This window comes from Epinephelus lanceolatus, chromosome 6 (assembly GCF_041903045.1).
Source record: "Epinephelus lanceolatus isolate andai-2023 chromosome 6, ASM4190304v1, whole genome shotgun sequence".
NCBI lineage: Eukaryota > Metazoa > Chordata > Actinopteri > Perciformes > Serranidae > Epinephelus > Epinephelus lanceolatus.
In genome coordinates, this window is record NC_135739.1 from 47,718,497 (window position 1) to 47,746,184 (window position 27,688).

At 42.1% G+C, this 27,688-nt stretch overlaps 1 protein-coding gene across 13 annotated transcripts in view; it reads left to right on the forward strand.

Annotated features, from left to right (window-relative positions):
• ptprfa (protein tyrosine phosphatase receptor type Fa) overlaps nucleotides 1-27,688 on the forward strand; it is an 888,655-nt gene that overhangs the window by 153,569 nt on the left and 707,398 nt on the right. For all 13 annotated transcript variants that reach the window (XR_013491747.1, XM_078169090.1, XM_078169094.1 and 10 more), the window contains one exon: nucleotides 11,032-11,173. Coding sequence is in view for 12 of the 13 variants with exons in the window: in XM_078169090.1 (XP_078025216.1) it covers nucleotides 11,032-11,173 (142 nt within the window). In the remaining variant the exon portion in view is untranslated. The remainder of the gene's footprint in view (nucleotides 1-11,031; nucleotides 11,174-27,688) is intronic.

Sequence of the window (27,688 nt, forward strand, 5' to 3'; positions counted from 1 at the left end):
GGCCTTGCTTCATGACTGTCTGCTCAAATATGTCCTGTACTGAAGATGGGGGCAGCATGCCGATTATTTTACCTGCCCTCTTAATCAAGTTTTGAAGTTGTGATCTGGCTTTGACGGTCAGGTTACCAAACCATGTTGTGATGCCATAACGGATAATAGTTTCAATGGATGCTCTATAAAACAATAACAATACATTTTTATCTACTCCATGTACCCTGAGCCTACGCAGAAAATAGAGACGTTGACTGATTCTTGAACACACATCGTCAACATGATAAGCCCACTGTAATTGAAAATCAAAATGAATGCTTAAGTACTTGTGTACTGTAACCTGATCAACTCTTTCCTCATTAATAAAAACTGCACTATGATCACCAATGGACCTGGTCACATGATTTTAATAAAATATTACTGTGTTCCTCAGCACCATCACCCACCGCACAATCAAACCTTTTGTAAAAGTTGTAGAGTTCATTTGCTTTATCCATTTCATTTAATACATGCATAGTCCCTTTGTTGGAATTCAGGTCCATCACTTCTTTCATAGCATCCCATAGTTGCTTAGAGTTTTTGTTTGAAAAGGTTGTTGTTCCCGTACTTCCTTTAATTTAATCTTAAGCTCTTTCTGCACTGCTTTCAGTTCAGTTGTGTTGTTGTCCCGGAAAGCTTGCTTTTTTCGTTTGAGGCAGTGTCTGATGTCAGGTGTAATGTAGTCTTTATTATTTGGGTATATTTTGATGGTTTTCTTAGAGACTACAGTGTCCACACAAAAATGTATATACCCAGTTATTGCCTCTGCAATTTTGTCAATGCAACTGTCCTGAAAGAAGACATCCCAATCTGTGGCCAGGAAACAACCGCTTAATTCCTCCTTATTCCCCTCCTGCCACACACTGACAGTCTTCTCAGTAGGTTTGCTTCTTTTGAGAGCAGACTGAAAGGTGGGAATTAACTGTATGGTGTTATGATCAGAATTTGCAAGGGGTGGTTTGAGTTTAGCGGCATATGCCTCCTTGATATTGCTGTAACATTTGTCTAGCATCTTGTTTTTGCGTGTGCTGTTGTTAACGTACTGATAAAAACCTGGAAGAGCGTGTTCCATATTGCAGTGATTGAAATCCCCCAATACAAATATAGGTGCATCAGGTTTGTTTTCTATTTGCTGGTGGACATAGTCAGCTACACGTGAGGCAGCTTTTTCTGCATTCCCACTAAGTGGAACATAGACAGCACAAATAAAAATGTTCCCATAGTCTCTCGGTAGATAAAAAGGTCGTAAACTCAGACATAAAAGTTCAAGATCAGGGGTACATACAGTCTCTTTAACTGTGATGTTTGTGCACCAGGAGTTCTTAACGTATATGCAAATGCCACCACCCCTCAATTTCCCGTTATTATTCCTGTCCATGCGCACATTAGAGAATCCCTGTACCTGGACCAGGGGGTCGGGAAAGTCTCCTTGAAGCCAGGTTTCTTTGTAAATCATGAGGCAAGACTCACGGTATTCATTGCAGACTTTTGTGTTCAGGCGTAGCTCCTCTATTTTGTTCCTCAGGGACCGAGCGTTGCTGAAGAGTATTGATGGTAGTGGTGGTTTGTTGCACCTTCAGCGGAGTCGCTGTAAAATTCCGCCCCTCTTCCCCCGTTTCCGCGGGTGCCTGCCTCCACGCCGTCTCAATACTCCTCCGGCACGCCGTCCAGCAGGCCCGGCGCTGGTGCAGCTCCTCTCCGTAGGGACAGCAGCTGTTCCCTACTGCTCACCTGCAGCACCTGGTCATATCTCCCAGGGAGCACAGTGTTGGCGTCGTGCTGTGTGTAGACGCTGGATGTAATCAGCACCAGCAATAGTAGCAGTGCAATAGCCTTTGTCTTTCCCATCGTGACACATTCAGCACACTCTGACAAACTTAAACAAACTTGACAAACAAACTTAACAGACTAAGAAAACAAAATACAACAGGACGCCCGTCTCTCATGTCCGTGTTGCAGCCGCATCCTGTCCGCAGTACGCATCCTGTCCGTATACGTCACTCTGCTCCACGTCTCCGGCTTGTAACCGCAATCTTTTACAATACATGTGTTAACCGTGATTTACAACAGCACTCTGTACATTTTTCTCAAACTATCTGCTGCGTCCAGCTGACAATACCGCAAATGCAAGGCTGCAAGCAATAACTACGGCACTGTCTCAGGTACGAACTGTGTCACTCCGCCCAGTGTTTACTGAAAAAAGTAGTTCCGAGTATTTGCTTCATGTGTCGTAATGTTATTTAATCATACATTATTATTCTCTCCGGGCACCCCGGCTTCCTCCCACAGTCCAAAGACATGCAGATTGGGGACTAGGTTAATTGATAACTCTAAATTGTCCATAGGTGTGAATGTGAGTGTGAATGGTTGTCTGTCTCTATGTGTCAGCTCTGCGATAGTCTGGCGACCTGTCCAGGATGTACCCTGCCTCTCGCCCGATGTCAGCTGGGATAGGCTCCAGCCCCCCGCGACCCTCAAGAGGATGAAGCGGTTAGAAGAAGAAGATTATTTCATAGCGTGGGGAATGCGCAAGCCGAGTGTTTTCCACTAGAGCATTTTGGAGTCATTTGATGGTGTAATTGATTAGTTTTGAGGGAGAGAGGTGGCTGTATCACCTCCATTTCAGCTGGCAGCTCTGTCCCACCGATCTAAAAACAGCAGGCACTGACATTTAAAGGTATCAGAATCAAGAGCTCTTCATTCTTGACCTGTGTATCAATTTTCAATCAGATACTCAGATTTCTTCGTCTCTTGTTTTTATGTCGGTAGCGTCAGGAGCAGCCAAAGACCACCTGGTGGCAAGATAGTTATCTACCAGCGTTTATAAACAAAAGAATATTGGTCATGGCCAAAATAAAGATAAAGATAGATAATGTACAGTTAATGCGTTCAAGGTCTTCTGACTCTTTAAAAGTTGACATGGTGTCTCTAGCTCAAAGTATGAGGGACAAGAAGAGGTTGAAAGTCCATGAGTTTTGAAGAGGATTTGAAGATTTTCCAATTTACTTCCATTCACACTAATTAGACTGCCACCAGAGCGCCACCTATTGGCCGATTTGCACTGAATTTTGCACAAACCCTCATCGGGCCATGGAAGACAATTAGCAAAAGTGTTGTGGTAATCCGACTGTATTTGTTCCAGATATGAAAGACTGTCTGTTTTTAAAACAATGTGCAGGAATTTGTTGTTTTATATTTTGGGCGTTTTTTGGATGATCAAAATTTTTTTAATAACTTTTTGTCAGGAGCGTCCACAGATGCTACATGCAAAGTTTGGTGCAAATCAGTCAAATTGCCTAGGAGGAGTTCGAAAAAGTATGTTTTTCATTTGTTGCGATTTAGCAAATGGAAAGTTACCGCAAAAGTGGACGTGGCTTACACCACACAATTCAGCTGAATTCAGAGAACACGAAAATAGAAAGTTTAACAATGTGCGACATATTATGTGGGAGATATTAGCCAAAAACGCTTTTGCATTGAAAATAGCGCCACCTGCTGGTCATTTTTGTGTGTGAGTTACAGGGGTCAGTCTATACCACCCCTATCAATTTTATTTCCATGAGTGTTATGGTGTTGGCACAGTGCCAAATATTAAATTAGACTGCCACCAGAGCGCCACCTAGTGGCGAATCGGTAAGTTGTTCGTCAGATATCCTCAGGAGGGCACTGACAATAATTATACCAAGTTACCAAGTTTCGTGTTAATCCGCCCAACCAATGTTGAGATATAAAATACTTCAATTTAAAGAGCGCCACCTTGTGGTCATCACCCGAAACTTTGCACAGAGCCTCAGGGGCTAATGGGGAAGTGGTAACCTGAGTTTCATGTCATTCGGATACACCAATGTGGAGATATGCAACACTTCCTGTTTAGAACGAAATCTGCAGGAAGTTGTTATTTAATAACTTGAGTATTCTTTGGAATATCAAAATTATTTTAAGAACTTTTTGTCAGGAGAGTCCACAGATGCTGTGTGCAAAGTTTCATGCCAATCAGTGAAATTGCCTGGGAGGAGTTCGAAAAAGTAGGTTTGCGACATTTTGGCAGAAATGGGCGTGGCCTATACCACAAGATTCAGCCCAATTCACTAAACGTGTGGATATAAGATTTTTGAATGTGCGATAAAGTATATGGGAGTTATGACCCAAAAAGCACTTTCCTTAATAATACCGCCACCTAGTGGTGGAAATTCAGGACGACAATAGATTATAAAATTTTTCGCCAGGTGTGACTTATATTCCAAGTTTGGTGAGTTTTGGGGTATGTTCAGACAGTGAAAAATGCGATCATATCGGCGGAAGAAAAAAAAATATATACAGTACAGGCCAAAAGTTTGCACACACCTTCTCATTCAATGCATTTTCTTTATTTTCATGACTATTTACATTGTAGATTCTCACTGAAGGCATCAAAACTATGAATGAACACATGTGGAGTTATGTACTTAACAAAAAAAGGTGAAATAACTGAAAACATGTTTTATATTCTAGTTTCTTCAAAATAGCCACCCTTTGCTCTGATTACTACTTTGCACACTCTTGGCATTCTCTCCATGAGCTTCAAGAGGTAGTCACCTGAAATGGTTTTCCAACAGTCTTGAAGGAGTTCCCAGAGGTGTTTAGCACTTGTTGGCCCCTTTGCCTTCACTCTGCGGTCCAGCTCACCCCAAACCATCTGGATTGGGTTCAGGTCCGGTGACTGTGGAGGCCAGGTCATCTGCCGCAGCACTCCATCACTCTCCTTCTTGGTCAAATAGCCCTTACACAGCCTGGAGGTGTGTTTGGGGTCATTGTCCTGTTGAAAAATAAATGATCGTCCAACTAAACGCAAACCGGATGGGATGGCATGTCGCTGCAGGATGCTGTGGTAGCCATGCTGGTTCAGTGTGCCTTCAATTTTGAATAAATCCCCAACAGTGTCACCAGCAAAACACCCCCACACCATCACACCTCCTCCTCCATGCTTCACAGTGGGAACCAGGCATGTGGAATCCATCCGTTCACCTTTTCTGCGTCTCACAAAGACACGGCGGTTGGAACCAAAGATCTCAAATTTGGACTCATCAGACCAAAGCACAGATTTCCACTGGTCTAATGTCCATTCCTTGTGTTTCTTGGCCCAAACAAATCTCTTCTGCTTGTTGCCTCTCCTTAGCAGTGGTTTCCTAGCAGCTATTTGACCATGAAGGCCTGATTGGCGCAGTCTCCTCTTAACAGTTGTTCTAGAGATGGGTCTGCTGCTAGAACTCTGTGTGGCATTCATCTGGTCTCTGATCTGAGCTGCTGTTAACTTGCCATTTCTGAGGCTGGTGACTCGGATGAACTTATCCTCAGAAGCAGAGGTGACTCTTGGTCTTCCTTTCCTGGGTCGGTCCTCATGTGTGCCAGTTTCGTTGTAGCGCTTGATGGTTTTTGCGACTCCACTTGGGGACACATTTAAAGTTTTTGCAATTTTGCGGACTGACTGACCTTCATTTCTTAAAGTAATGATGGCCACTCGTTTTTCTTTAGTTAGCTGATTGGTTCTTGCCATAATATGAATTTTAACAGTTGTCCAATAGGGCTGTCGGCTGTGTATTAACCTGACTTCTGCACAACACAACTGATGGTCCCAACCCCATTGATAAAGCAAGAAATTCCACTAATTAACCCTGATAAGGCACACCTGTGAAGTGGAAACCATTTCAGGTGACTACCTCTTGAAGCTCATGGAGAGAATGCCAAGAGTGTGCAAAGCAGTAATCAGAGCAAAGGGTGGCTATTTTGAAGAAACTAGAATATAAAACATGTTTTCAGTTATTTCACCTTTTTTTGTTAAGTACATAACTCCACATGTGTTCATTCATAGTTTTGATGCCTTCAGTGAGAATCTACAATATAAATAGTCATGAAAATAAAGAAAACGCATTGAATGAGAAGGTGTGTCCAAACTTTTGGCCTGTACTGTATATATATAAATAATCGGGAGAAAAACAACAGGTCTCCTGCTCGGGCCCTAATAAATCCTTGCATTTCAATAGGGTCCTTGCACCGCTAGGTGCTCGGCCCTAATAATAATAATAATAATAATAATAATAATAATAATAATAATAAACAGCGCGATTTCAATAGGGTCCTCGGATGACTTTGTCGTCACTTGGGCCCTAAGAATAATAATAATAATAATAAACAGTGCGATTTCAATAGGGTCCTTGGACGACTTTGTCGTCGCTCGGGCCCTAATAATAAGAATAATAATAATAATAATAATGAACAGCGCGATTTCAATAGGGTCTTCCGCAGACGAGTTCGTCGTCGCTCAGGCCCTAATAATAAACAGCGTGAATACAATATGGTCCTATGGACGACTTCGTCGTCGTTCGGGCCCTAATAAACAGCGCGATTACAATAGGGTCTTCATGGACGATTTTGTCGTCGCTCGGGCCCTAATAATAATAAATAATCATAATAATAAACAACGCGATTGCAATAGGGTCCTCACGGACGACTCGTCGTCCCTCGTGCCCTATTAAACAGTACGATTACAATAGGGTCCTACGTGGACGACTTCATCGTCGCTCAGGCCCCAATAATAAACAGCGCGATTACAATAGGGTCATACGTGGCCGACTGGCAGTCGCTGCTCAGGCCCTAATAAACAGCGCGATTTCAGTAGGGTCCTACGTGGACGACTTGCAGTCGTCGCTTCGGCCCTGATAATAAACACCTCTGCCTTCAGCTGAGGTTCCTTATAATAATAAACCCACCATAAACAATAGGGACCTCTGTCTTCAACCGAAATCCCTAATAATAAACGCACCAAAAACAATAGGGTCCTCGCCCTTCAGCCGAGGTCCCTAATAATGAAAGTCTAAGTGAGCCTTGATCATTATTGAACTACAATGGTGCAACTGGGCTTTAACCCTTTAATACCGTGGGAGTGCCTGCGATCCCATTTGCATATTGATTTTTAAATGCCGGTAGAATTGAAACCAAATAAGATAGAGCAATAATTCTTTTTGCATTTAAAACCAGAGGAGTTACTCTAACTTACCATGCATTCATCATGTCCCAGCGTGCTGTTTCCTTGCACTGACAGGTTTGTAGAAAAACAGTAAAAAGCGCTAAGAACAAAAACAGTTTAATCCTGATCGCGGGTATTCACAGCACTTGCTATGTTGGACTAAATGTCATCACGTTGTGAGCATGAACTGTCACGTTATTTTCTTGCGTGTCTTTCTCGCGACACTACCCGCGGCAACAACGAGTGACGTCATTTCCCGGGAAATTCCTCTCTTTCATCCGCAGTAAATATTTCTCTCAGCTTGCAGTCACACACTCGTTCTCGCTTCCATTTTGTATTTTACTCTTTCACAACAACACTTAGACACACACAGATACTCACCACACACACACACACACACACACACACACACACCAGACACTCACCACACACTCGCACACATATATTTATGGAACCGCAACAACCTGGACGCGCGAAACGGCTTTTCTCCCGGTGTGAAGCTTTCGAGCTAATTACAGCGTCGGATGAAGATTCAGTCCACTCATCTGGTCCGGATTCTGCCGACAGTGGAGATGAAGCTGACATTATCCAAGGGAGAGATCCCTCCTACTGTTAACTTATAAAGCTCTAAATGGTCAGGCTCCGTCATATCTTAGAGAGCTCATAGTGCCATATTATCCCACCAGAACACTGCGCTCTGAGAACGCAGGGTTACTCGTGGTCCCTAAAGTCTCCAAAAGTAGATCAGGAGCCAGAGCCTTCAGCTATCAGGCTCCTCTCCTGTGGAATCATCTTCCTGTTACGGTCCGGGAGGCAGACACCGTCTCCACATTTAAGACTAGACTTAAGACTTTCCTCTTTGATAAAGCTTATAGTTAGGGCTGGCTCAGGCTTGCCCTGTACCAGCCCCTAGTTAGGCTGACTTAGGCCTAGTCTGCCGGAGGACCCCCTATAATACACCGGGCACCTTCTCTCCTTCTCTCTCTCTCTCACTCTCTCTCTCTTTCTCTCTCTCTCTCACTCTCACTCTCACACTCACTCACTCACTGCATCTTGCTAACTCGGCCATTCTGGATGTCACTAACTCGGCTTCTTCTCCGGAGCCTTTGTGCTCCACTGTCTCTCAGATTAACTCATATCACAGCGGTGCCTGGACAGCGTGACGTGTGTGGTTGTGCTGCTGCCGTGGTCCTGCCAGATGCCTCCTGCTGCTGCTGCCATCATTAGTCATTAGTCATACTTCTACTGTTATTATACACATATGACTATTGTCACACATGTATACTGCCAGATATTAATATATACTTTCAACATATTGTACCACAGTAGCCAGAACTATAACTATAATATTATTACTTTCATTAATGTTGTTGTAAGCTACTGTCATTACCTGCATCTCTCTCTCTCTCTCTCTCTCTCTCTCTCTCTGTCTCATTGTGTCATACGGATTACTGTTAATTTATTATGCTGATCTGTTCTGTACGACATCTATTGCACGTCTGTCCGTCCTGGAAGAGGGATCCCTCCTCAGTTGCTCTTCCTGAGGTTTCTACCGTTTTTTTTTTCCCCGTTAAAGGGGTTTTTTTTGGGGAGTTTTTCCTGATCAGCTGTGAGGGTCTTAAGGACAGAGGGATGTCGTATGCTGTAAAGCCCTGTGAGGCAAATTGTGATTTGTGATATTGGGCTTTATAAATAAAATTGAAAATTGAAATTGAATATTTGATCAAGATTTGTCTTTTAATTCTCATTTAAAACAAACCTCACGGACTGCATTTTTTCATCTGCGTAATATTGCGAAAATTCGGCCTATCCTGACCCGAAAAGATGCAGAAAAATTGGTCCACGCTTTTGTTACCTCAAGGCTGGATTACTGTAACTCTCTATTATCAGGTAGCTCTAGTAAGTCCTTAAAAACTCTCCAGCTAATTCAGAATGCAGCAGCTCGTGTACTAACAGGAACTAAGAAACAAGATCATATTTCTCCTGTTTTAGCTTCTCTGCACTGGCTCCCTGTAAAATCCAGAATTGAATTTAAAATCCTACTGTTAACTTATAAAGCTCTAAATGGTCAAGCTCCGTCATATCTTAGAGAGCTCATAGTGCCATATTATCCCACCAGAACACTGCGCTCTGAGAACGCAGGGTTACTCGTGGTCCCTAAAGTCTCCAAAAGTAGATCAGGAGCCAGAGCCTTCAGCTATCAGGCTCCTCTCCTGTGGAATCATCTTCCTGTTACGGTCCGGGAGGCAGACACCGTCTCCACATTTAAGACTAGACTTAAGACTTTCCTCTTTGATAAAGCTTATAGTTAGGGCTGGCTCAGGCTTGCCTTGCACCTAGTTAGGCTGACTTAGGCCTAGTCTGCCGGAGAACCCCCTATAATACACCGGGCACCTTCTCTCCTTCTCTCTCTCTCTCACTCTCTCTCTCTTTCTCTCTCTCTCTCACTCTCACTCTCACACTCACTCACTCACTGCATCTTGCTAACTCGGCCATTCTGGATGTCACTAACTCGGCTTCTTCTCCGGAGCCTTTGTGCTCCACTGTCTCTCAGATTAACTCATATCACAGCGGTGCCTGGACAGCGTGACGTGTGTGGTTGTGCTGCTGCCGTGGTCCTGCCAGATGCCTCCTGCTGCTGCTGCCATCATTAGTCATTAGTCATACTTCTACTGTTATTATACACATATGACTATTGTCACACATGTATACTGCCAGATATTAATATATACTTTCAACATATTGTACCACAGTAGCCAGAACTATAACTATAATATTATTACTTTCATTAATGTTGTTGTAAGCTACTGTCATTACCTGCATCTCTCTCTCTCTCTCTCTCTCTCTCTCTCTCTCTGTCTCTCTGTCTCATTGTGTCATACGGATTACTGTTAATTTATTATGTTGATCTGTTCTGTACGACATCTATTGCACGTCTGTCCGTCCTGGAAGAGGGATCCCTTCTCAATTGCTCTTCCTGAGGTTTCGACCATTTTTTTGGGGGAGTTTTTCCTGATCAGCTGTGAGGGTCATAAGGACAGAGGAATGTCGTATGCTGTAAAGCCCTGTGAGGCAAATTGTGATTTGTGATATTGGGCTTTATAAATAAAATTGATTGATTGATATGTCCACACATTTTATTAAAATTTGGGATTTAAGGGTTGTATTGATGTGTAGCATATTAAAATACTCCAAAAAATGGCCCTACAGCAGGTTAAATTGTAAAGATATGCTCTGGCAGACTTGTTCTATGGTAGGTCATAAAGGGTTAAATATTGAGTTAGTCCGTCTTTCTTTGGGCCCTCTACAGATAACTCACTCATTAGACTGAATAGTTTTGGACTGTGGTTTATCAATCCATACCTGATATTCCCTGATTCACTTCCAGCAGTGCTAAACCTGGACTAACCTATTTTTTCTCTTGTGAAGTTTCATAAATAGCTTTGTTAAAGCAACATGTTGCTTGCTAACGTAAGCTTGTTATAGGCATCATTTTTATTCTACAAATGAGTGCTGATTTTGTCTGTTCATATACAACTGCTGCTCAGAGGGATTGTTGACCTTGTTCATGTCAAATGTTAAAATGCACATATTGTGATCTGATTCCTCAAACCACTTGCAAAGGTGATCTTGGATACATTACACAGTGTAAACACAAATGCATCCCAATTCTTCCCCAACAAACACTATAACACTATAACATGTCGAATAAACATGCCTACCTTTGAAAATCCCACCACACAGAGCCCTCATGTCTAGAGTGACTTTTTTTAATTACTTACTTCCTGTAGGAGGCAAACTGAAAAGGATTGTTATTTAAAGACACAACAACATCAAGTGTATTTTTTTACATAACATACCTAAACCTAAACTTCACTCAATCAGGTTGACTTAAGTTTAAAACATTTTTATAACGATACAGTGACTAAGAATGTGCTCTACCAAATGGGTGAGCAGAATGCTAAAGGGCTAATCCTCCTCTTTTGTCGTCTGTCCAGGTGATTGAGTTTGATGACGGCTCAGGCTCTGTGCTGCGTATCCAGCCTCTGAGGACCCACCGTGATGAAGCTATCTATGAATGTACAGCAACCAACAGCATGGGAGAGATCAACACCAGTGCCAAGCTCACTGTCTTAGAGGGTAAGACCTGACTACCAGTCTTTTGTCTTCCCTGTGTCACTAATGTTTCATACATGTCATGTCTCCTAGCTGATGTCTCCTACTCATGCCTTCTCTCAGCCTGTCCTCCCTGACTCTGACAATTGACACTGTGTTGCCCTTGTATGCTGGTCATCATGTGTACAGACAACACATTAAGCTCTCATACTGACTCTTTTTCACATGCCTGTTTGTTTTTAGTTTTAACTATTTTGGTCACCTCAATTCAGTTAGAGTGCAAAAGAGACCTTTAACAACCAAATGAAGGGAAAAAGATAAGGTACCTCTGACTGCATCTTTTACGGCAACATGGCTTTTTAGTTTATGATGATAAATTAGGAAAATGAAGGCATCTCGAGAAGAGTGATCTGCGACCAGGAGAGCCCGATAGACACCCTTAATGATGAGCAATGAATTTTGCACTAAAAATTGACTGGAGGTCAATTTATAATTGTCTCAACATCTGAAGTTGGAACACGCAACTTTCCGAAGCTGCCCCCTTCCAGCCCGTTACAATGAATGATTGCTATGCAACAGGATCTTTCCAATCAGTTTATTGTCAAGGCATTTCAAGTACACATGTCAACGGTGTGCTGCGTCATTCACTGAGTTTCAAATGCACTCACCTGTCTGCCTAACACTGTGGTGAAGTTCTCTTCCAAACATTGCAATTCTCTCCCACATTTGTTGCTTCATGTTGACTGTTATTTTTGACTCAAATGTATTTTTCCAGTATGTTCTTAGGTTCACTTAGGTGCGACAACAGGTAGTCTGGGTTATCACAAAGCACACGTTCAAGCAAACACAAGGTCTCTACGGAAACAGTAGAATTTTAATGCTGTAAAATTTCTTCAAGTGTAGTACATGCCTTAGTGTCTTTCTTTGACTCAGGAAACCTTTTAAGAGTTTCTGTCCCTTAAGTAATTTCCTCAGCTGAGTAAAAAGTAAACATTTAGTGTCATACTTTGTCATACTGTGCAACTGGCTGTTGGGGTCAACACATTAGGCTTCACACGAAGGCACAAAAATGTTGGGAACATAAATTCGGGCTTTACACGGTGGCACCAAATATGTTAGGATCAATATATTAGGTCTCACCAAGAGGCACCAAATATGTAGGGATTTAATTGGCTATCAGAAATAATTAATAATTATTGTTAATAATTAATAATCATGTTAAATAATGTGACTTAATTAACATTAAATCACCTCGTGGGGCACCATTCCCGTAAAGGGAAAAATGATAGCCAGTTAAAGATATCAGTCTCATAAAATAGGCTAAACTATTAATTTGGAGTTTGATTAATAATTAAATTAATGACAACAACCAAAATTAACAGTAACGCCTGACGCAGCAGAGGTTGACTATTCATTCACTCTTGTGCAACATTAAACAGACAGCAGGTATGATTCCAAAGAATTATATTTATTCACAAACTAGCAAAGCAAACCAAAACACACAAATTCTAACCAACTATATACAAGCTCGGTGTGTATATGTGTGTGTGTGTGTGTGTGTGTGTGTGCAAGAGAGAAAAGAGAAAGACTAAGGCGGGTGTGGTGATCAAGGAGCCGTTTGGCCTACAAAACAAAATGGCTGACAACAGAGAACTACCAAAATAGCTGAATCAAGGCTGGCTTCCGGTCGGACGAGGTGTTTGTCTGACCGTGTGGTCAGGACAAAGACAAAGGAAGAGAACTTTGAGATGCCTGTTTGGATGTAGCTCTGTTGAAAGCCTATTTGTTAATGAGTCTATGTGACTGTGATTTGTGTTGCAAACAGTCTGGATTAGTGCAGAGATTGTTTAGTTGTGTGCAAGAATCTGTTTGTGAACAGTATTCGCAAACTAAACACTTAGCTTTGGCAAAGCCAACTAATCAGTGACCCAACTGCAATCTATCACAACAATAACTCAGTGAACAGCATCAAATCACGTACAACAAGTTAAACAGTCTTGCTTAGCCTGTAAAGCTGTGATAAGCTATGCCCAGTTGTTACGTTACCGATCCTTGAATGGATGAAAGAAAGAGTCACTTGGTGGTGTGCTGCTTTTAAGCTGACAGAAAAGGCTGGGAAGATGGTTCCAGGTGCAGTCTTTGTTGGGTCCTTTGTTCCAAAGGTGAAACTCTGAGGAAGCTGGTCGCTCAGGGTCCTTGCAGAGTTAGACGCTGGGTGCTAACTCACTTAGTTCCTTGTTGCTGGAAAGCTAGTTGCAAACCTTGTGTTTGCAAGAGAGTCTATGATCAGTTGCCCTCCCTTTAGTGGTTTGGGCTATGGAGCAGGGGTCTGGGCCTCTGCTGTTCCAGGCCCAGCCGGAAAAAAGGTGTCCACTGTTCAACAGCTGGAGCAAGAGAGATCTGTTGGAAGGGAGCAGATCTTTGCAGGCCTGTGACATCACAGAGTCACATGTCACTGTAAAAGGTCTTGTCCAATCAAGTTGTGAGACTTGTGTCTCACTGAGGTGTGAGGTGAGACCTCCTGTGGAGATGGGTGTCACCTAGCTGTCTTTGTTTGGAGAACAAAGAGCATGCAGAGGAAAAAGCCTTTAAATCTCCAGTTTAGATTTTACCAAATGACAAAACATCTGTGGTCCTGTGAATCCCAACATGGCCCAGGTCCTTATGTATATAGAAGATACATTAAGGACTCATCTCCACTCATTCCCACATGCCTGTTTGAACTGACTTGACCTAAGGGGTTTTAATAGAACTCAGTCAGAGTCATGATACATAATTCATTTGATTTAATAACTAATGTAGCTCCCTCAAGTAGTAGACAAGAGGCCCGAGGTCGTGGTTAAAAAACTGGGTTTATTCCAAGAACAGACCAATCAGTGAGAACTGGGTAAAAGGAAAATAAATTAAAATACAATAAACAAAAATACATGTACGTACGTCCTTGCAGCTATAACAGGTGCTATATATCTTTGCATGAGATAACAGACAGACTCACACACATCACAGCACAGCCTGCAGCTTAACCCTGAGTTTTCACTTGTATGACATATCTTTGCACACACACTACATTCACATGACATGTAAATTATATACTTCATTGTATATTGTAGAAAGATGTAGTTGCAACGTTATGCTCATATAATTATCACAGTACTTCATATGAAAATGAACTTAAACCAAAACACACCTCGTAGGCTGCTTACTACTAGCAAGGGGCTAAATCTTGCCTGCTTCTTCCGTATCTTCGTCTTCCTTCTTCTTCTGTACATTTACATATTTAATATTTAAGCTTAAGTAGAGCGCTCATATAATGTTTTGCATCTTTTGGCGCTATGCTGGCAAGATGCGTTGATTAATTATAACATGCGGAGCGCTAGGTCTGCAGTAATTAGTTCCACCCTGGAAATACTGCATACCAAAAAACAGGAGGATAAACAAGCCAGTTATACTCCCACCAAATCACATGTGATTTCTTAGAACACTTAAAGAGACATACATACTGTGTAATAAACATTAATTCAAATGCTAGCTATGAACCAACTAATGAACTGATAATGAGTACAAGATGCTGAGGTCATTAGCCTGCCTCCAGCAATGTAACTATTTGGTGAATAGGCCTCTCCAGATGCACAGGTTTGGAGGTGCGCCTTCCCTTCTCATCTCGGTTGGAGTCTCTGATAAGCAACTTGAGTCTCTTTTCCTGGATAGACTTCGACAACCTTTGCCAACTTCCACTGGTTCCTTGGCATAGATTCATCTTTCAGCAGAACGACATCATTGACCTTTGCGTTTCTGCAGGCTTTGATCCACTTCTGTCTGTACTGGAGATTTAGGAGATACTCCTTCTTCCATCGTAACCAGAAGTTGTTGGCTAGGAGTTGGAGTCTAGCGGAGGAAAAGATCTTCATTTACAAACTTCCTGGGGGGAGGGGATATGATCGTAGACTAATTGGTCAGGATGTGGTCCAGTGTCAAGGGCTCTGGACTGGATGGATCGTTCAGGTGATCAGTGGTCAGGGGTCTGCTATTTACAACTGACATGACTTCGTAAAGGAACATTCGTAGGGAGGAGCAGTGAAGTTGCTTGGCTGACTGTTCTAGGATGGATGTCAAGACACTTCCAATGGTGCGAATTTGTCTCTCCCAGACTCCGTCCATATGACTTGAGGCAGACTTATTGTCCGAGTAGAATCCTCTTAATTGTAGACCAGTCAGTTTCCTGCATGACATGACTGTGTTTCTGGATGCCACTGTGGAAAGCTTTAGCTGGACCAGTTCATTTTTGGTGTATGGAGCCTCTGCTGTTTCTTAAAGGATAAAAGGTTTGTCACTTTGTGTATCAAAGAGAGCGTACACAAGATCTTCATGATCAGGCTGACTTGTGTCTGATACCCACACTGGGAGGACTGTGGACGTAGTGTTGCGTGTCTTTGACATTCTGGACAACTCTATTTGATGTTGCTTCACTGGATGTTCTTGCTGCCTTGTCTTGTGGCCGATTCATCTTCCTGTCTCTCAACCTTTCAGTGTTCTTTGCTCCATCAGACCGTGTTGATATCCTTCCTTCCTTAGTGCGATTATTGTGGAGGCAAGTCGGATGTTTTTTCTCACATGTTTCACAGATCTTTCTGTTTTCACAGTCCTTTGAGCGATGGCCAGACTTCAGACAGAACAAGTAAAAAGCACGCACATCCCAAACAAATTAGTGCTGGGTGCTGGACCAAGAGGCAGGTGCAAAAATGAACATGAAGTCTGCACACCAGGAACTGCTCCTTCAACTCACTTTAATGGTATATCACCACATGTAACGTTTCGGGCACCTGCCCTTCATCAGACATGAAATGAGTGTGGAGACACACCTCCATATATACAACCCCTAGGGTCACCTGACAAATCATGTGATCAACCACAAGTGTAAAAATGTTTAGTCTTTACAGCTGATTATATATGCACACATAACTAAAAGACATCTGTACAAAAGCATAGGAAAATTAAAGCTGCAAGCAGTGTTGGGCAGGACCTCGGACTCACGCAGACGGTAGAATTATTCGTAAGAATCGAAATGTCGATAAAACAAGCAATGTCAAGGGTACGCAAGGTCATTTTTGGCAATAGAGGGACTTTATATTACAGTATGTTACAATATGTATTTAACAGTCATAATCACAAAAGATTCTGCTGCTTCAAGCTGTCCTTTACAGATTGTGAGTCACACACACACACACACACACACACACACAGAGGGCTGGGTGTGTCAGAGTGAATGTGTTGTCATGGTGATTCCTGACTTGCATGCAGCAGAGGGAGAGACAAGCTGTGTGACAGCAGGCAGAATCTGAGCATTCCAGCAGAGAGGTAAACTTGTCCCAAATGCAGCCACATAGTTTTTATGTTTGTGGAGTCAAAAATGCGATCTTGGTCGCGAAATAGCTCACTTACTGTTGGATTTAGCTCAAGGGTGTCACTGCGTGATTTGTAGGTCTTGATGAGATGAACAAGCCAGTTTTGGTTTGATCTTTCTACGACATTCCTACGGGCCACAGTGGCCATTTTAAGGCAGATGGAGATGGCTTTAAAATGTCTCAAACTCCTCCCTTGAATTCCCAAACCGTGGGTCCAATCGTCAATCTGATTACACCAGCAGAGAGATACACTCGTCTCGAACGCAGCCATATAGGCTTTATGTTTGTGGAGTAAAAAATAGGATCATGGTCACAAGTTTCAACGACATTACCACGGACCACAGTGGCCATTTTAGTGTGTCTAGGTGGCTCGAAGATCGTCAGGAGGTTTTTTGGCACGTCACCTTGAAGAGACCATAAAATCCAAACTGTTAGAGTAATGACAAAGTTTTACAGAAGATCAGTTCAGCAGGGGTTGGCGTGGCATGTGTGCGTGTTTGAAGCCAATACGATAAATGGTCTAGGAGAAGATAATTTCCAAAAAAAGGGCATTTTGAGGTATCTTACTTTGAAAGGGCAAATATCTCACTTCCTGTTGGATTTAGGTCAGGGGTGTCAGGACGTGATTTGTAGAGCTCGATGAGACAAACAAGCCAGTTTTGGTTTGATCTTTCTATGGCATTCCTATGGGCCCCGGCAGCCATTTTAGTGTGCCTAGGTAGCACTAGAGAGCCCATTTTGACACTTTTGGGCTTAATCATCATCATTTATGTTTGTGGAGTCAAAAAATGTGATCTTGGTCGCAGGTTTAAGATGTCTAGCTCACAGCTGACAATTTCTCCACATTTGCTCATGTTGCTTTCAGAGGCACTAGCTCATTTTCTGTTGGATTTACATTTTTGACATTTTTCTGTTGGGGTGTCGGTGCGTGATTTGTAGGTCTTGATGAGACGAACAAGCCAGTTTTGGTTTGATGTTTCCACGACATTCCTACGGGCCACAGTGGCCATTTTAGTGTGTCTAGGTGGTGCAAAGATGGTCAGGTTTTGTGTCACGTCACCTTTAACCCTTTATGACCTACCATAGAACAAGTCCGCCAGAGCATATCTTTACAATTTTACCTGCTGTTTGGAGTATTTTAATATGCTATACATCAATACAACCCTTAAATCCCAAATTTTAATATGTGTGGACATATGTCCATACTAATGAAAGAAATTGCTAAAAAGTGCAATAAATCACTAAAAAAAAAGAAAATTGTTTTTGTTTTTACACATATTTTCCTAAATACAGAAATATCATGGCTGTATCTCTCAAAATTGTAAATGTGAAAAAGTTGCACAAAATCCTTTTAAACCACAGAAAATTTATTTTGAATGTTTTCATAACTTAATTTTTGAGATACACTAATTTTTATAAAATGTGACATAAACAAAAGTTAAATGCACATTATACACAATTAGCAAAAATACAACATGTACATCAAAATAAACTATTTACAGTAGAACAACCAAAGTTCCAAGTTCAAAGTCAAACATTACTTTTCAATAGCATCGGGGGAGCTGTGATAGGTCTTGTGACAGTTCCTGTCCACGATGAGCAATATTTTTGCTGCATTTTTATTGGTGTTGGTACACACTGTTTTGATGAAAGTACATCCTGAACAGCTCAGATGGAGAGGGATTGTCCACATACTGTGATAGGGGTGGCTGCACACCTGGCCTCCTTTTGGGCAAAAAATGTGGTAGGGCATGTGGCAAGATGTCAGGCTCCTTTTCGGTTCTCCAGCCAGCTGCATCACCAGGGAGTGTCTCTGACCTGGAGCCTCTGTTTGCTGGAGACCGACTCCTTCCTCCCCCTCTGCCTCCCTCCGGGGTGCAGGGCGAGGAGACCCCCACTTCCTCCTCCTCGTCAGCACTGCCTACAGATGTTACACAGTGTGTTAGATGTGTTCAACATGAGAGTAATACAATAATGGTGCGTTTTTAGTGCAAAATGCTTTCAGTTGTGTTACATATATTTTCTTTACTTTACTATAACTCAAAAACAAACAATATTTCATGAATATATACATACATGTCATAGGAGGGATCTCTCCCTTAGATGAGGTCGGCGTCATCTCCACTGTCAGCAGAATCCGGACCAGATGAGTGGACTGAATCTTCATCCGATGCTGTAATTAGCTCGAAAGCTTCGCGCCAGGAGAAAAGCCATTTCGTGCGTCCGGGTTGTTGCGGTTCCATCAATACATGTTTGCAAGTGTGTGGTGAGTGTCTGGTGTGTGTGTGTGTGTGTGTGTGTGTGTGTGCGGTGAGTATCTGTGTGTGTGTCTCAGTGTTGTTGTGAAAGAGTAAAATACAAAACGGGAGCGAGAACGAGTGTGTGACTGCAAGCTGAGAGAAATATTTACTGCGGAAGAAAGAGAGGAATTTCCCGGGAAATGACGTCACTCCTTATTGCCGCGGGTAGTGTCGCGAGAAAGACACGCAAGAAAATAACGTGACAGTTCATGCTCACAACGTGATGACGTTTAGTCCAACATAGCAAGTGCTGGGAATACCCACAATTAGGATTATAATGTTTTTGTTCTTCGCGCTTTTTACTTTTTTTCTACAAACCTGTCAGTGCAAGAAAACAGCACTCTGGGACATGATGAATGCATGGTAAGTTAGAGTAACTCCTCTGGTTTTAAATGCAAAAAGAATTATTGCTCTGTCTTATTTGGTTGCAATTCTACAGGCATTTAAAAATCAATATGCAAATGGGATCGCGGGCGCTCCCGCCGGTATTAAAGGGTTAAGTGGGCAAAAAATCCAAACCGTGACAAAGTTATTCAGAAGATCTGTTCAGCAGGAGTTGGCCTGTGTGACGTGTGCATGTTTTAAGCCGATATGATAAACGGTGTAGGAGTAGATATTTTTTGAGAAAGAAAATTTTTGAAAAATGACATCTTACTTTGAAAGGGCAAATAGCTCACTTCCTGTTTGATTTAGGTCAGGGGTGTCAGCGTTTACCTAGATGGCTAGGTGGCGCTAGAGAGCCCATTTTTGCACTTTAGGGGTTAATTTTTTCATTTTATGAAATCTTTTGCCAGTCCTGACATGCGTGCAAATTTTGGTGAGTTTTTGAGCATGTTTAGGGGGTCAAATTTCAGCTCAAAGAGGCAGTGAGAGAAAGACTATAGAAAGAAATAAAGAATAATAATAATTAAAGCTGCAAGCAGTAGCGGGAGACACGCTCGTCCCAAATGCAGACATGTAGTTTTTATGTTTGTGGAGTCAAAAATGATATCTTGGTCACAAGCTTATGATGCCTAGCTCACAGCTGACAATTTCTCCACATTTGCTCATGTTACTTTCAGAGGCAATGGCTCACTTCCTGTTGGATTTAGGTCAGGGTTGTCAGCGTGTGATTTGTAGGTCTCGAGGAAATGAACAAGCCAGTTTTGGTTTGATCTTTCTACGACATTCCTATAGGCAGCAGAAAGTCAAAGCCATGGGCAGCCTGTTACATGACAGCACACGTGTGTCACTGTGGAGATTCATCAACTTAAGAAATACGTGGCCACAAAATGTAGTTGAGTATGAGGTTGGTGTTTATCAATATAAAAATATGGCATTTCCTGTTTCCACAAGGGGAGCACTATGGGTTAGAGTGAGGATGAGAATAGGAGGCGTGCAGGGCTGGGCTCTTGCCATGTACAGAAATTTTGAAGCAGTTTGGATGAAGTATGTGGGAGAGAGAGTTGCTCTAATATGCATGGTGATGCAGCAAATATGGCAACGCCATAGCGGCCACGCCCCTTGACATAGAGAAAAGCTTTTAATAACTTTTGATCAGCATGTTCTCAGGATGATCTGTAGCCAATTTGAAGTCGATCAGGCAAAATCCCTAGGACAAGTTCGTTTAAATTTAAGTTGTGGAAATTGCCGAAATGAAAAAATTCAAAACAAAATGGCCGACTTCCTGTTGGGATTTTACCATGATGTCAAGAGACTTTTTTGTGCGTCTGGGTATGATACATGTGTGTACCAAATTTTGTTTGCCTACGACAATCTAACCCCAATGGGGAGGGTATTTTCAAAATTTGTAAGGCGCGCTATTTCTGCATTTCGCGCCAACCATGTGGAACCGCCCAAAAAAATCTAATTTCGGATGTCGCTGGACGAATGTGGAAAGTTTGGAGCATTTTTAAATTTGGGAAAAGGGCGAAATTGGGACAGGAAATGTCGGAAAAATAATAATAATAAACAACGCGATTTCAATAGGGTCCTCCACGGACGACTTCGTCGTCGCTCGGGCCCTAATAATAATTGAAGCTGCAAGCAGCGATGAACGGGCCCTCGCAGTCCACGCGCTTCAGTGCATGCTGCTGTTGGGGGGCGTGCACCTAGAAGTCTTGTCAGCTGTAATAAATAAAAAAAATAAACGTTATCTTTTACTTACATTTCCAGTATGCAGGTAGGCACCCAACCCACGTATGTATTTTTCCAAAAAGTAGAAGCTGAATACATGCCCAATAGTTCAAGGTCTTCTGACTCTTTAAAAGTTGACATGGTGTCTCTAGCTCAAAGTATGAGGGACAAGAAGAGGTTGAAAGTCGATGAGTTTTGAAGAGGATTTGAAGATTTTCTAATTTACTTCCATTCACACTAATTAGACTGCCACCAGAGCGCCACCTATTGGCCGATTTGCACTGAATTTTGCACAAACCCTCATCGGGCCATGGAACACAATTAGCAAAAGTGTTGTGGTAATCCGACTGTATTTGTTCCAGATATGAAAGACTGTCTGTTTTGAAAACAATGTGCAGGAATTTGTTGTTTTATATTTTGGCCGTTTAATGGATGATCAAAATTATTTAATAACTTTTTGTCAGGAGCGTCCACAGATGCTACATGCAAAGTTTGGTGCAAATCGGTCAAATCGCCTGGGAGGAGTTCGAAAAAGTATGTTTTCATTTGTCACGATTTAGCGAATGGAAAGTTACCACAAAAGCGGGCTTGGCTTACACCACACAATTCAGCCGAATTCAGAGAACACGTAAATAGAAGGTTTAATAGTGTGTGACATATTATGTGGGAGTTATGAGCCAAAAACGCTTTTGCATTGAAAATAGCGCCACCTGCTGGTCATTTTTGGTGTGTGAGTTACAGGCACCAGTCTTTACCACCCCTATCAATTTTATTTCCATAAGTGTTATGGTGTTGGCACAGTGCCAAATATTAAATTAGACTGCCACCAGAGCGCCACCTAGTGGCAGATCGGTAAGTCCATCATCAGATATCCTCAGGAGGGCACTGACAATAATTATACGACAATAATTATAAGTTTCGTGTTAATCCGCCCAACCGATGTTGAGATATAAAATACTTCAATTTAAAGAGCGCCACCTTGTGGTCATCACCCAAAATTTTGCACAGAGCCTCAGGGGCTAATGGGGAAGTGGCAACCTGAGTTTCATGTCATTCGGATACACCAATGTGGAGATATGCAGCACTTCCTATTTAGAACAAAATCTGCAGGAAGTTGCTATTTAATAACTTGAGTATTGTTTGGAATATCAAAATTCTTTTAAGAACTTTTTTTCGGGAGGGTCCACAGATGCTGTGTGCAAAGTTTCATGCCAATCGGTGAAATTGCCTTGGAGGATTTCAAAAAAATAGGTTTGCAACATTTTGCGAATTTGCGGAAAAAACCGTAGGCAGAAATGGGCGTGGCCTATATCAGGAGATTCAGCACAATTCACTGAACGCGTGGATATAAGGTTTTTGAATGTGCGACAAAGTATATGGGAATTATGACCCAAAACGCACTGTCCTTGATTATAGCGCCACCTAGTGCTGGAAATTCAGGACGACAATAGGTTATAAAATTTTTCGCCAGGTGTCACTTATATTCCAAGTTTGGTGAGTTTTGGGGTATGTTCAGGCAGTGAAAAATGCGATCATATGGGCGGAAGAAAAAAAAAATTTAAAAAAATAATGGGGAGAAAAACAATAGGGACCTCGCAGGTCTCCTGCTCGGGCCCTAATAATAATAATAATAATAATAATAATAATAATAATAATAAACAGCGCGATTTCAATAGGGTCGTTCGTGGAGGACTTCATCGTCGCTCAGGCCCTAATAATAATAATAAACAGTACGATTTCAATAGGGTCCTCGGACGACCTAATTAAAGCTGCAAGCAGCGATGAACGGGCCCTACACCTTCACGCAACTCGGGGGGGCTGGCAGGACACCTTCTGACGCGTCGGATCATTTCTGTCAAAGTTAGACATCGCATGGCGGAGTGACTTGGCATATCCTTGATACAGCGTTGGAATGACATATTTCGCATATTGGATCACTTCCCTTTTCCACTAGAGGGAGCTGGAGAGCACACTATTATAGATCATGTTTTTGTACATCAAATATACACCACAGCATTAAATTTTCAGATAAATCAAAAGATAAGTGTTTAATTGAGGCCTACTACCTGTTGCCACAAGGTGGTATATAAGTATCAGGAAATACAGTCATATCAATGTTTTCAGGAAAGGACTAATATGAATCATCTGAAGTTTGATGGAGATTGGACCATTTACTCCAAAGTTATAGCAATTTCCTGTTTCATGGCGAGACATCAAAATAAAACCCTCTGCAGCACACGTAGACACTAATGATATGTCATGTTGGTGAACATCATATACACACCACAGCACTGAAATTTCAGGTTAATCCAAAGAAAAGTGTCTCATAAGAAATACTTCCTTTCGACACTAGGTGGCGCTATGATTATCAGGAAATATGGTAATGAAAATGTGTTCAGGGCAGGACTAATATGAATCATGTGAAGTTTGGTGGAGGTTAGACCATTTATGCCAAAGTTATAGCACTTTCGTTTTTCATGGCGAGACCTCAAGATTCAACGCTCGGCAGCGGGTGCACCATTCAACATTGGGCAAATCCTGTGATAACTTTTGGTCACAAAGTAGTCACGCTTACATACACCAAGTTTGGAGCCAATCTGATTAAATCTATAGGACAAGTTCATTAATTTACAAGCCCTGGAAATGGGCAAAAATGCACAAAAGTGGCACAAGTAGATCCAAAATGGCGGACTTCCTGTTGGGTTTGGAGCATGGCTCCAAGAGGCTTTTTTGTACGTGATAGAGTGTTAAAGGTGCCCTCCAAGTTTCATACATGCAGGTCAAACCAGCTTTGGGGGCTGCGTAATTGAAATTTTCTAGGGGGCACTGTTGAGCCATCTTGGTGCATCAAAGCACAAAAATCACATCAGACAACAGGACTTGCGACCTGTGATGTGTATGCTATGTTTGGTGAGTTTTCAAGCATCCCTTGTCCCTTCAAAACAACATCGTGTTTGATGGCGAACAAGGCGGCACCACGGTGACAGCGTTTGATGAAAACTCAAAAGGTCATTTTTAAGAATCATCAAGGTCTAAGGACTTAGACCAGCAAGTTTGAGGTGGGTCTGATTAACCTGCAAGAAGAGGGACATCAAAGAATGTATAAAGTAACTTTCTGTTGCCAGAAGGTGGCGCTATGGCAGTGATTCAAATTTCCTCTGTAGATGTGTTCAGGGCTGGACTGTCATCATATGTGTGAAGTTTTGCCAAGATATTCCCACATGGAGTCAAGTTACAGCAATGTTTATCATCACGGCACAACATCAAAGTTCGCCACCAGGCCGTGGCCACGCCCTTCGATGAAAACTCACAGTTTCCACAATAAAGCATCATCAACGTCTTATGACTTTTTTGACCAAGTTTGAGATGGATCTGGTCAAGTCTGTAGGAGATGTACATTAAAGTCTAAAACATGACATTTCCTGTTGCCAGTAGGGGGCGCTATATTTATCTCTAATTATTGACATGTAGATGTGTTCAGGGCGGGACTGGCATCAATCCTGTGAAGTTTGGCCAAAATTGGACCATGTATGCTGGAGTTATAAACTACTTCCTGTTTAGTGGCGAGACCCCTAACTTTGACGCCATCCCACGGTCACACGCATTGATGAAAACTCAAGCTTTTGATAACTTTTCATCTTCAAGGTCTTGGGATGGGACAGACCAAGGTTTGAAGTCGATTGGATGAAATCTCTAGGACTAGTTCGTTCATTTATGTCCCCTGGAAATGGCCAAAAATGCATCAAAATTGCACAGTAAATTCAAAATGGCCGACTTCCTGTTGGGTTTAGAGCATGCCTCCAAGAGGCTTTTTTGTACGTCTCTGAGCATTACATAAGCCTGCCAAGTTTCATACATGTAGGTTAAACTAGCTTCAGGGGCTGTTACCTCAAACTTTTGTAGGGGGCGCTACTGAGCCATTTTTTGGAACCCACACACGAGACCCGTAAAATATCAAATTTTTCACCAGTTCTGATATATCTGCAAAGTTATATTGAGTTTTCAGGTATGTTAAGCCTCCCAATAAGGCAATTCATTTGGAGGAATAAGGAGAAGAAGAAGAAGAAGAAGAAATTCTTGCATTTCAGTAGGGTCCTCTCACTGCTAGGTGCTCGGGCCCTAATAATAATAATAATAAACAGCGCAATTTCAATAGGGTCCTCCGCGGACAACTTCGTCATCACTCGGGCCCAAATAATAATAATAAACAGCGCGATTTCAATAGGGTCCTCGGACAACTTAGTCGTCGCTCAGGCCCTAATAATAATAATAATAATAATAATAATAATAATAATGAACAGCATGATTAATGAGAGAGTGGGTGTCACGTGACGGGTTGACGAGTATGGCTGCCTGAGTGAGAGTGGAGTCCACACCTGCTCGCTTTTAAATTACTGTCTTAACAAAGAACCCAAGTCTAATCAAGTGACTTTGCAGAAACTTGAAACTAATATGCCGAACGCGACTAGAAGTACCACAAATCTGCCAAAAAATGGCACTAGTGGACCGAGGGCTAATGAACCGGCGACCACGAGCCAAACAAATCAGTGCGACTCACTGCCATCTGAAGTGTCTGCTCTCGGTGAACCCGCTAATGGCAATATCTCCGGTGAAGTGGCTAAAGAATTTGCAAAACTCACGGCACTGATTCTAGAGAAGTCAGAGGCCCACGATAAGAAATTAGAGGCTATAGTGGCGACAACAAGGGCCACAGACAGCAATTAGCCGATATTGCTTACCGTATAACACAAGTTGAGAGTCGCCTGGAATTTCTGGAGGACGCCAATGAGCTGCAACAAGCAAATCCTGCAGCCACAGCTGCTGAAGTGGAGGCCCTCCGACAGAAGCTGGACGATCTGGAGAACCGAGACAGACGGAACAACCTCTGCTTCATTGGGTTTCCAGAGTCCTGCGAAGGCGGCGACACCCTGGCGTTTCTGAGCACAGTTCTGCCGGAGATTCTGAACCTGGACTTCCCAATGGGTCTGGAACTGGAAAGGGCGCATAGGATTGGAACGGCACCAAGTTCAGGTCCTGTCCCCCCATCAAGGAGACCAATCATCGCTAGATTCCTGAGATTCCAGGACCGGAACCGCATCGCAGCAGCGGCACACAAAATGGACAGAGTCACTTGGAAAGATCACCACATCATGGTTTTTGCAGATTACTCCAAACTGGTGACTGATAAACGCATCAAGTTCAATGCGTCCAAGAAGATGCTCCACGAAAAGCGCATTAAATTCTCCTTGGACTATCCAGCAGTGCTCACCATAAGATCGTCGCAAGGTCCCCGCCACTTTGATGACTGTAAAGAGGCACTGTCTTACATTTGCTCCCTAGGCTAACCTGCTTTGGTATGACTTCCCTTTTTTTTTTTTTTTTCATAAACTATTCAGTGCAGGCACCTAGCCTATATTATTTGACTTTTCATTCGGGGTAAGGTTATAAGCCACTACTTTATTTTGATGTTGATGTTTTGGATGAGGAGGGGCAAGCTGCTTTTTGATTGTTGGCATCCCTATCATAAAACATTCTAGTTCTCCTTTTTTATTTTTTTATTTTTCCTTTTAATCTTGCTCAGGATAGTTGATTATCTAATGGATCTGCCTGCTTATTGTATGAGATGATTATTCTAAAGTCTTGGTTTAATAAACTACTGTTAACTCAGTCTATATATTATAGACTAAGGAGTAAACCTATACAAACGGTATATATTCTGGGGAACCTAATGGGTTTTTTTTGTTTTTGTTTTTTTTTTTTGGATGAGATTAAGGGTGTTTTCTCCTCCCCCCCCCCCCCCCTTTTTTTATTTTCTCTTGCCACATAAATTGTGGACTAACAAATTTATTCACAATATGGTATAGTTTATTCACTCAAATGCCAACATGTTATATTCTTAAAAATGGGGGGTTCTTTGTAGGTTAATTGCATTTTCTATGCCTATGCCGGGAGCTAGCTGTGACATCACATGCACTCCTGTGCATTAGGCATCAGCTGGAGGGTTGGGCGAGTGGGTGGTGGGACCCTGTTCTCAGCAGCCTCAAGTTAGAGCGTCACAGACCGAGTTGAGGCTTGTTTAGGCGTCTGGTTCATTGGACGCATGTTTGTAGTTTTTATTTTAATTCTTTGGAGTCTCTTGTTTGTTTATGTTTGTGATTATGTTTCTTATGGGTTGTTGTTGTGCAATACTGGGTCAATATGCAGGGTGCAGCAAGACTTACATAGTACTCAACTTATATTATTTCACTTAGCAGTAACAAAGGATTAAAACTTATGAGCTGGAACGTCAGGGGCCTTAATAATATAGTAAAGAAAAATAAAGTACTGACATTTATTAATTTTAAGAAGTGTGATATAGTATTTATGCAGGAAACTCATTTGTTAGCACAAGATTCCTATAAACTACGCAGAGATTGGGTTGGGTTTGTGGAGGCTTCATGTGGCAGTAACAAAAGCAGAGGAGTAGCAACTTTAATCAATAAACACCTGCAATTTAAATGTCTAAGGAAGAGTACTGATGAAGAGGGGAGAATTTTAATCATGTTATGTGAGATTCAGGGTAGCAGCATTATTCTAGCCAATATATATGCCCCAAATATAGATGACCCTACCTTTTTCGGTTTACTTAAAAAAAAATTAAATGAGATGGGGAATTATCCTGTTATTTAGGGGGGGGGGGGTTTAATGAGGTCATGGACAGTGTACTAGATCGTAGTTCTGCC